Genomic DNA, 10,526 nt, shown 5'->3' on the forward strand with positions numbered 1-10,526 from the left:
TCTAATAAGAACCAAAACTGTTCGACACTTGGTCGGTTCATCTCGGTAGCTATAAGGCTAGCCGCACTTGGCGACTGCACGGCGAACGCTGCTGGTTTAGCGTACCGAAAACGGCTGCAGCGGTCAACTGTATCTGCTACTCTACGCGGGGAGAGCGAACGCAGAACTTGGCGACTGCACGGCGAACGCTGCTGGTTTAGCGTACCGAAAACGGCTGCAGCGGTCAACTGTATCTGCTACTCTACGCGGGGAGAGCGAACGCAGAACTTCATTTACAGGGTGCATGCGTCTGGTACTCTAAAATCTCTTTCCGTCCTTTCCATCGTACGATCAGCAGGAGATTGGTGGGTGGGAATAGAATAGAGTTAAAAGAAATGGTATAATATATGGATAGAGTTAAGATATAGAGTAAACATGACTGCAGAGGATTGTGGTATAGAGTAGATAATCTTGCTGACGAGGATAGAATATTCCTTTTAGAGTACAAATTTAAAGTAGTATGAGTGCGGATAGCCTAAGAGTTCGACTACACTGCCCTGCATGCATGAGTTCATGGTTCCGCATCTCCCCTCCAAAAAACATAGACCATATACAGTCTCTGCGACTACCGAAACTTGGCAAACGAGACTCGACTACAGTTCCCGTCCAAAAACTGATCGGTGTACCACCCCCTACTCCTAACTTCTGACACGAAGGTGGGGAAGACCCGCTCCATCTTCTCGTAGGCCTCGCTCAGAACCGCGTCATCGCGTGAGCCGGCGCCTGACCTCTCCATCTCCGAAGCGAACGCGGCGACCAGCCACCCCCTCAGCGCGTCCTCTCCGCTCGCGCTTCGCTCCAGAACCATGTACGTCCTGTTGCTTTTCTGGCTGAGCAGAAATTTCTCGCCTGGGAAAGTCGCCCTCAGCTGCTCAACAAGCCGGGGACTGAACACTTTGCGAAGTGGCTGACCGATTTTCACACTGCCGGCTTCTTCTATAACTCGGTTGGGAAACAGGAGGTCTTCCTTGTACCTTAGCTCGGCGGGGCTAGAAACCTTTCCACTCTGTACTGCAGACAAGTGTTACTGCCGTAGCTGGACTGGATAAATAGGTTGCGTTAATAGATCAGAGATACCGAACCTTGATAAAATCAGCCACGATCATTGCTGTTCTTTGTGGGTTGAGTGTGTTTACAGGAGTTGCTCTCATCTCTTGGATGACCCCATATATATGCACTGCGGAAAGTAACGGGCCTGCAATTAACTGATGAAGATGGCAATGTCATTAGAAGCTTGTATCAGGTTCTTAATTCCGATAGCAGACAAACTTGCATCATTATAGGGTTCTTCAGCATTATAGCAGGTTCAGATGATATGCAAGAATTGAATGCAGTGTGGTAAAAAAACATTCACTCTCTCTGCAGTTGTTTATAGTTATACAGTAACTTCCCAACAAGTAAATTAGGCGGTTGCTAGGTAAACACCAAAAAATGTGTTGTGTCTGGTTTAGCTGAATATTTACATTGGGTACCACAAAAACATCAATAGAGGTCTGTTATATAGAGTGGATAGCGTATTTACAATATGGTAAGAACTAAAAACAACTAAATGAACGATTTCTTCTTGCCCTAAAAAGACTACTTTCCTCATGCGCAAAACAGTCCAACAAAAACATTTAACTGATATCCATCATCCCAGCTTGCATTCATGCAATCATGCTAACGGCAGGTAAGTAGAATATAGTTCATCATGCCACGAAATTCATTTGATGCATAGACCGTAATAACATAAATGACGCACTATTTCAGAGGACTTCATAACTTGTTTTGAGTATAGTTGATTTTGGAACTTGGAAATCCATAAAGCACTCGACAATGGTAGGCATAGTTCTCCTAGATAATATACAACTCAGCCGGTAGGGGAAAGACCGCCCCCACGGTATTATGGGAAGAAAAGCTCATTCGGAGCCCGACCAAGAAAGGTCACGAAAGTTGCCCCCCCCCATGTAACATGAGGGTCCCCCCTATAGGCTAGATCTCACTCGTGCTTTCAGCCCCGACAGCCCCTACACGAGGATCCCCCCCCCCCAAAGGTTAGTCTATCTCGTGTGCACACAACTAGAGGAACTAGCGAGTGATTTTTTTTAAAATCTCAGCCTGGAATTCGCTCACACAAGGATTCGAAATCAGGACCTAAAGAGTGCTACTCATACCACTAACCAACTCAGATAAAGCCCTTTCGCTCTCCTAGATAATATTAATATAAGCAGAAGTTCATGTAGATCTACGCTGGCATGTGGTGTCGTATGGTTGCATTTGCAATGCATGTCAAGTGCAATTTTTCACTGTGTATATTTGCCTGATGATGGTGTAATGGAACAGCTACAATGATAGGATAGACGATGATATGTCATCCTGCAAATATGTACCTTGCCTTGAGTTGTTGAACAAACAGTAGATGCCAATCCAATTCCAGCTCCAATTCCCATGACATTGAAAAGTGTTGATATGGCTTCCCCTTTAGCAAATAAATCACTAAGATTGCCTTCTTTGGCGAAAGAAGAGTAAATTGGAAGCCTCGTTGCTCTTGCTGCAACAACGGCCATTCCCTGCAATAAGAAGTAATGTAACATACTAACATTTAACATTGCAGCTCAATTTTCAGACAGAAAAACCAGGAAAATATATTGTCATTGCAATGTTAACCATTCTGTATGGTTATTTGAGTCTATGTTAAGGGAAACATTTCTTACTCGTTCATAAATACTAAAACACAACTTTGCATGCAAAAATGTCAAATAGAAGAAATTCAGTTAGAAAGGCCACCTTCGCAAAATTTCCCAAGCCTGCTACTTCAAGGAAAAGTTGTGGACACAGCGGCGAAACAACTTCCAATGCAGTACCAAGATCGTAGAGAACATCAGCTGTCAAAATAGAGCAGTAGAAACATAAATAATATGGAAAATGGTGAAATGACTTCCAAGGCAGTGACAAAACCATAAAGAACATAGACTGTCAGACCTACAGAAATAGGCATGAATAGCATAATCTAGAGAAACAGCAACAAAAAAGGGGAAACTGTAAATGTGTCAATATAAGGTCACGGGATTCATATCACCATTTCTCACCAAGTATCCTCCAACTCTTTGGTTCAGAATCCATTCTTGCACCCATGCTGCTACAAATGAGCTTTCCTGCGTGCTGCATTCCATCTTTTAGAATCTGAAATACATAGAGAAAATCAGCCAATATGTTTCATAGCAGTACCTGCTTGGACTTTAGCATCTCTGTCATCATATGCTTACCCAACTTACAGCAGTTGCTTGCGCCGGGGTAGGTCGCAAACCTGCAGCAAACAGCAAGGACTGAGCCGCAGCCCACTTGAGCAGTCAGTTGACGAGCATAATTGAAGTGAGCAGAAGTCAAAGAGCTCAAATGCTTGAAAGCCTGTTCTGAAAGACCAACTGGAATTCATGGAATCAACACACACACAACATATGAAAAGGATTTACTGACCTGTGTTGATAGCACATGTAGCATAGCACTCGAGAAATGCTGTAGCACACGGAATTTGGTATAAGTTAAGTAACCTTCATTCACACTGCATGATTAATAGAAGAGACCCAGAGACTTAGCATAATAGGATGTATCCCGGCAGAATTATCTAGAATAGCAACAAGCCTAGGAACTCCATACCTGTATGGATAACCTGATGGGAAAAATTTGTTCAAGAAAGAATCAACAAGTTTGTCATGTATAGGTCTAGAATCCTGAATAACTTTTACCTGCAGGAAAATAAGAGTTATTGACTAATAGCAAATTGAATAAAACCTTTTGATATTAATGAAGTAAGGCTTCACTGATTTCGCTACAGAATCATGCTTGCACACTTAGGTTATATGATTTTAATTTGTCCAAGCAAACATTTAGAGGTTGTATTTCAGGCATCAAGTTGTACATTTCTGAGGTACTGGTACAGCGAGAGAAATGAAGGCCTGTAAATATGTGTGCCATTGAGGCAAATCATTACTATCATCAAAATAAACAGCCTAGCAGCTCAGCCTCAGATACTGTGATTAGTTTTTAAGCTATCTCCATGATCTGTAGTGCAATGTTAAAACTGCAGCTGGCATAACCATTCTGAAGTTATATATAACTTATAATAGGGGTGACAAAGTACATGGGTTCATCAACAAGTTGAACATGTTCAAGCAGGCAAATCATTTGGTTACCCAACAAAAATGTTTGGAATGTTGAGAAGATGGTCTATCACAGCACTGATTGCAATCTGCAAAACTTCAAAGGCAAAACGCCGACCAACCACAAAACCTTTTAGCAGAAAACAACCGTGGCAATCAGGAGAATGCTAGTGCCTAGTTAAAACGCTCTGGTCCCATTTCCCCCTCTGCTCTTCCTCTTGTTTAATGGAAGTGCTAGTGGGGAACACCTACTCTGGTACTTGCTGAAAGAATGTAAAGCATGCTCAGCTAACATGGTGTTAAGTCATCCCACGGGCAGATTTCTGTTCCCCCACAGGAAGGATAAAAGTCTGCGATATAATAGAACAGTATGCGGTGTGGGATTCAGGAAATTAATAGCTCCAGGTAAAAGAGAAAGCTTACAGAGATGCTGCGGCTACCGCTGCCGGCGGCGTCGAAGCTGCAGAGCCGTGAGACGGACTCCGAAATCTCCACCCAGCACTCCGGCCGCGGGGGGCGCTCCGTGGCAGCCGCCCTGTCGCCACCTCCACGTATCCTTTCCTGTGAGATATTTCGCGCAGAGAGGGGGAAGAATAAGGGCGGTTTCATTCAGCACAAGGAAACTATGCATGGCGAACAAGGCGCTGGAGCAACTGGTAGGAGGATCGAGGCGCCTCTGCTTACGAGTATGTTCATCTAGGTTAGCTCGGAGCGCGGCACGGGAGCTCGAGCCTCGACGTCGCCGCCGCTTCAGCGCTGCCTTGACGCCACCCCTTCACGGTTGATGTCTGGTGGCCGTTCTACCTCTCACCGCCCGGTCGCGGTGAGACCGGGACGCCGCCCGAGGCCGAGCTCGGCGGAAGGGTCGAAGGGATATGGGGGGATGGGGGCAGCAGAATCAGAAAGACGGCGGGGTGGGTTCCTTCCCTGACTCGCTCGTCATCCGGCCCGGGGCCCGTCACCCGCAGCTGGATTGCGGATTGCATCCGTGTTTCTTTCCTCCGAGTCAGCCCAGATTCTAGCCGGTCAAGTTGGGCCTAAGGGTAGGAGGAGACGGGCAGCCCAGCCGTTTCATTTCCCTTTCGATGAGAGTGTCAAAATGTTTTCTTTTCTATAAGCCTATCTGCATATCTCCAACAGTTAATTCATCCTCATAATTATATTCAAACTATATTCTATGAATATTATAGAATGTAGTATAGAATAGTGTATATGAGTAAACTTTAGATAATCTACTAGAGCGATCTAAAGCATATGAGCTTTTAGAGCATCTCTAACTGCTCATATTATTTTTCTCCCAATATCTATATATTGGGCTCCTCCTAAAAGTCTAAAAGCTCAAAAGTATATCCAACTTCAACAGCTCCTTACAAAAATACCCCAACACAGCCTATCTCGCTGGTGCCGCTAGGTACAACTGCTCGATTTTTTTTATGTTGCCTACTTGATGCCGACTGAGAATTTTGTTGACAAGACAATTTGTTATCTGAAGTTTTCTGACCTTTCTCCAAGTAAGTGACCTAGTGCTATATTAGTTTTTCTATTTTTTGATCAAATCTGTACAGGGCGGCATGATATATGTTTATTGGATTTTTTTTATTTCTTGGCTCGTCCTCAAATTGACAATGTGAGTGTCTGATTTTGGGATATCGGAAAAATTGGTAGCATAGATCAGGAGTTTATCCCTAAGACCTAGTTTGACAACCTCATTTTTCTATAGGATTTTCAATTTTCCAAAGGATAATCAACTTATTTTATTTGGAAAATGAAAAACCCTTGGAAAATTGGGGTTCTCAAACCAGCCCTAAACTATTGTTTTGAAGGTAACAATTAGAAGCCATTGAAGATGCTCTTGCCACTAGTAGAAAAGAGCTCAAAACCTGCGGCACCCATAAATTATCACTGACGGTTTCAGTTACCGCGCGCCAATAGAAAAATCAGGTGGGCCCGGCTTGGGAACCACCAGTGGAGACCTATTTTCACTGGCGGTTCTCTTAACACAACCGCCAGTGGAAATAGGATATTTACACTGGCGGTTGGTGTAACAGAACCGCCAGTGAAAATCTAATTTCCGCTGGCGGTTCTGTCACTGGCGGTTGTGTTAAGATAACCGCCAGTGGAAATAGGTTTCCACTGGCGGTTTTTCAAGCCAACCATCAGTGAACTATGTGTTATAAATACCACTCTTCCTCCCCGACAGGAGCTGTAGCTCGCAGCCAACTTCCATTGGAGGCGATTTTGGAGGTTCAGATTTCACAAAATACAAGGGGGAGGTTTTGGTCTTCATTTTTTGGAAGAAGGTGAATAAGAAAGGTTGGTTTATGTTTCTTTGTCAATTTTTGTTCATTATTGCTCAATTTTAGCCACATTTTGGATTTAGGGTTTTATATGTGAGAGAGAAGAGTATAGCTAGGTTATTTTCTCTATTTCCTCAAATGAGGTTGCTTAAGATGGTTAGATTTTGTCTATTCCTTCTCCTTTTTCATGTTTAGTTCTCAAATCAGTTTATCCATGACACATATTTAGTTGCTTAATGAATGGTGAATGTGTTGTATGGAGAGGAAGGATGATAGGTTTGGTAATTAAGATTGTTTTTATTAATTGTTATGAAAGGTTGGTTTAATTATGTTTCAATTACCAATTATTGTTCATTTTGTTCAAATTTAACTACATTTTAAAACTAGGCTTTCACCATGTGTTAGAGATAGGTTTGGGTATTAAGATTTTTTGTTTATTAGTTGCTAGGAAAGTTTGGCTTATGTTTCTTTTGCCAAATTTTGTTCATTTTCCCTCCATTTTAGCCACATTTTGGATCTAGGGTTTCACCATGTGTTAGAGATAAAGTAGTTAGGTTGCCTAATCCAACCGCCTATGACCTTTGTTGTATAAATACCCCTTCATCCTTCCCGACAAAAACTGTGTAGCTCGCGCGCAGCCCAACTTTCATTGGAAGGCCAGATTTCACAAAATACAAGGGGGAGGTTTTGATCTTTATTTTTTGGAAGAAGGTCGCTAAGAAAGGTTGTCCATGTTTCTTTTGCCAATTTTCTTTATCCATGATATATTTAGTTGTTAGGAAATATTGGTATATGTTTCTCTTGCCAATTTGTGTTCTTGTGTGTTTTATGTTACTTTTTTTACAGGTGATGATGGAGAGGATATCCTGGATGTATAACTTATCAAGGCTAGATCCATCATACATATCTGAGGTCCATAGGTTTATTGTTGTCGCTACGAACCATGCTTGGAGAACAAAGACAAAGCACATATATTATCCATGCATGGACTGCAAAAATGTTGTTGTATTTGATGACACAGAACAAATCATATCTCATCTGGTATGCCGAGGATTTGTGAAGGATTACATTATTTGGACAAAGCATGGAGAGGGTAGCTCTTCGCCTTATACAGCTGGAAACCCTGCGAACATCAACGACAGCTTTCAGTTCGTTCACGAGACACAACAACCTCTTCCACAGAGCGAACATGTAGTGCCAAATGTTACTGATCATGGTTACGTTGGAGGAAATGAACGTGAAAGAACTCATGTTCTGCCAAATGTTATGGATGAGGAAGATGCAGAGTTGTTAGAGGCAATGTTGCGTCGTCATACAGATCCATCGATGTTCTTCATGAAAGGTATAGAGTCCCTGAAGAAGGCAGCAGAAGAGCCTTTGTACGATGAGTCTAAGGGCTGTACCAAAGAGTTCACGACGCTCCGATCTGTGTTAAAGCTGTTGATGTTAAAAGCTAGATATGGTCTGTTTGATGTTGGCTTCGATGCGTTCTTGAGTATTGCCGCAGACATGCTTCCAAAGGAGAACAAAGTGCCTGTTAACACGTACTATGCAAAGAAACTAATCAGACCACTCACTATGGGCGTGGAGAAGATCCACGCATGTAGAAATCACTGTATCCTTTATCGAGGTGATGATTATAAAGACTTGGAGAGCTGCCCAAAGTGTGGTGCAAGTAGGTACAAGACGAATAAAGACTATCGAGAGGAAGAGTGTGTTGCATCTGTGTCTAAAGGGAAGAAGCGAAAGAAAGCCAAAAAGAAGACTTCAAAATCCACGAGCAAAGAAAAAGAAGAAGTAGACTATTATGCGCTCAAAAAGATTCCTGCTTTGGTGATGTGGTACCTCCCCGTCATCGATCGATTGAGGTGTTTGTTCGCTAACCCTGAGAATGCCAAACTTATGAGCTGGCATGCTTCTGATGAGCACAAAAACGATGGGAAGCTTCGACATCCAGCCGATGGGAAGCAGTGGCAAGATTTCAATGAGAACCACCGAGACTTTGCCGATGAACCAATAAATGTTAGGTTCGCACTGAGTACTGATGGAATGAATCCATTTGCTGAAAGGAACAACAAGCATAGCACATGGCCAGTGATCCTCACCATATACAACCTTCCTCCATGGTTGATGCAGAAACGGAAGTACATTTTGCTAACCATCCTTATTTCTGGACCTACACAACCTGGAGTTGATATGGATGTATTTTTAGAGCCCTTAATGGAGGATATGAAAATATTGTGGGTAACGGGTGTTCAAATGTTGGATGAGTATCGTAAAGATTCATTCACGCTGAGAGCAATTATTTTTGTTACGATCAACGATTACCCTGCACTCTTCACATTATCAGGTCAGTTTAAGGGAAAGGTTGGCTGCACAGTATGCATTGATGGAACTGCTTACGTGTCCCTTACTGCATCTAAGAAGATAGTGTACATGAGGCACAGACGTTTTTTATTGGAAGGACACAGGTACCGCATGCGAAAGATGGATAAGTACTTTGACAATAATGGTGAACTACATTCTACAGCTCCATCGGGTAACAATAGAGGTCATAGAGTTTTTGAAATAGTCAAGAATATCAAGTTTGTTTTCGGGAAGAAGACAAAAGACGGAAAAACAAGGAAGGATGCCAGACCAGCTCCGGGGGCTATATTCAAGAAAAAGTCTATTTTCTTCGAGTACTTGCCTTACTGGAAAGAGTTAGATATGCGGCATGCGATCGATGGTATGCACGTTCAGAAGAACGTGTTTGAAAGCATAATTGGCACCTTGCTAGACATAAAGGACAAAACAAAAGAAGGGCTCAATTCACGCATGGACTTGGTAAATTTAGGCATAAAAAAGGAACTACATCCTGTTCTTCAAGAAAATGGGAAGTACCATCTCCCAGCAGCAAGCTACAATCTCAATGTAGATGAGAAACATGCGATGTGTGTTTGGCTTAAGAATTTGAAAGTCCCATCCGGATTCTGCTCTAGCATACGGAGTATTGTGTCAATGAAAGACCTGATAGTCACCTACTACAACTCACATGATTGTCATGTCATGCTGACTACATTCCTACCTATTGCCATCAGGGCTATAAATCCTTTGTTTTTAAAGATGGCAATCACACGGTTGTGCTACTTTTTCAACAGAATTTCACAAAAGGTAATTGACCGTGATGAGTTTGCATCTCTTCAGGAATTCGCAGTGGAGACAATATCACAGTGTAAGTGCAATCAACCCTAATTGAGGGTTTTGGTGATTAAATGACAAAACAAACAGAGATTCTAACAAGTTTGCTCCTAGCATGTACGCAGTAATTCTACAGACAGGAGAAGCACAGATCTTACGAAGCATAAAAATAAAAAGCACCACAGATTTAAAATTCCACATCAAATGGCGTGCTCTAAGTGCTTTGAAACAACGACGGTACTCATTTTACAGTTCTTGAGTTATAGGAATCGTCGTACAATTAAGAGGGATCTGCAATGGTTAAGTAAGTTATGCAATGAGCTAAGTTCAAAACCCTTTGAAAACATCCTTGAGAATATTTTTCCAGATCATGAATGCCCTTGAGAAAGACCAATTTTACTTCCCACAAAAACTCCACTTTTGTCCTCCTCAAAACACTCAAAATTTGGTTTCAGCCCTGGAAACCGGTTCAACCGGTCCTGAAACCGGTTCAACCGGTTTTGGGACTGTTCCTCTGCCACCCCTGCTCTGACCTGTCTGACAGTCAGAGCTATCAGAAAAAGTCGCTGCAGATTTTTTGGGAAAACCGGTTCAACCGGATTTTTCCCTTACTCAACCGGTTTTGAAACCGGTCGAGTCTCCGGCTGAGTAGGTTAGTGAACCGGGATCCCCCTGGTAGAAACCGGTTCAACCGGTTTTTACTCTTGTTCTCCCAACGGCTGCCAGCTTTTGGGGGTCCTTTATATACCCCCTCACACTCTCTCTCTCTCATTTACTTCAGCTCCTCCCACGAAATCTTGGCTGACCAAACTGTCAACAAGTGCATTCATTTCACCTTTCACACCCGCAATCACATCTCCTTCAATTGCTT

General features: G+C 42.7%; 1 protein-coding gene across 1 annotated transcript; it reads right to left on the reverse strand.

Moving 5' to 3' along the window:
- Positions 1-428: 428 nt before the first annotated feature.
- On the reverse strand, positions 429-5,026 carry LOC100280018 (uncharacterized). Its single transcript, NM_001152963.1, is given in 10 exon segments — positions 429-1,045; positions 1,122-1,244; positions 2,409-2,588; positions 2,806-2,903; positions 3,108-3,201; positions 3,285-3,344; positions 3,496-3,580; positions 3,676-3,764; positions 4,602-4,739; positions 4,863-5,026. Coding segments are annotated over 10 exon segments (1,320 nt in total). The 5' UTR covers positions 4,875-5,026; the 3' UTR covers positions 429-604.
- Positions 5,027-10,526: the final 5,500 nt, after the last annotated feature.

Source organism: Zea mays, chromosome 2, assembly GCF_902167145.1.
Source record: "Zea mays cultivar B73 chromosome 2, Zm-B73-REFERENCE-NAM-5.0, whole genome shotgun sequence".
In the NCBI taxonomy this organism is placed as follows: domain Eukaryota; kingdom Viridiplantae; phylum Streptophyta; class Magnoliopsida; order Poales; family Poaceae; genus Zea; species Zea mays.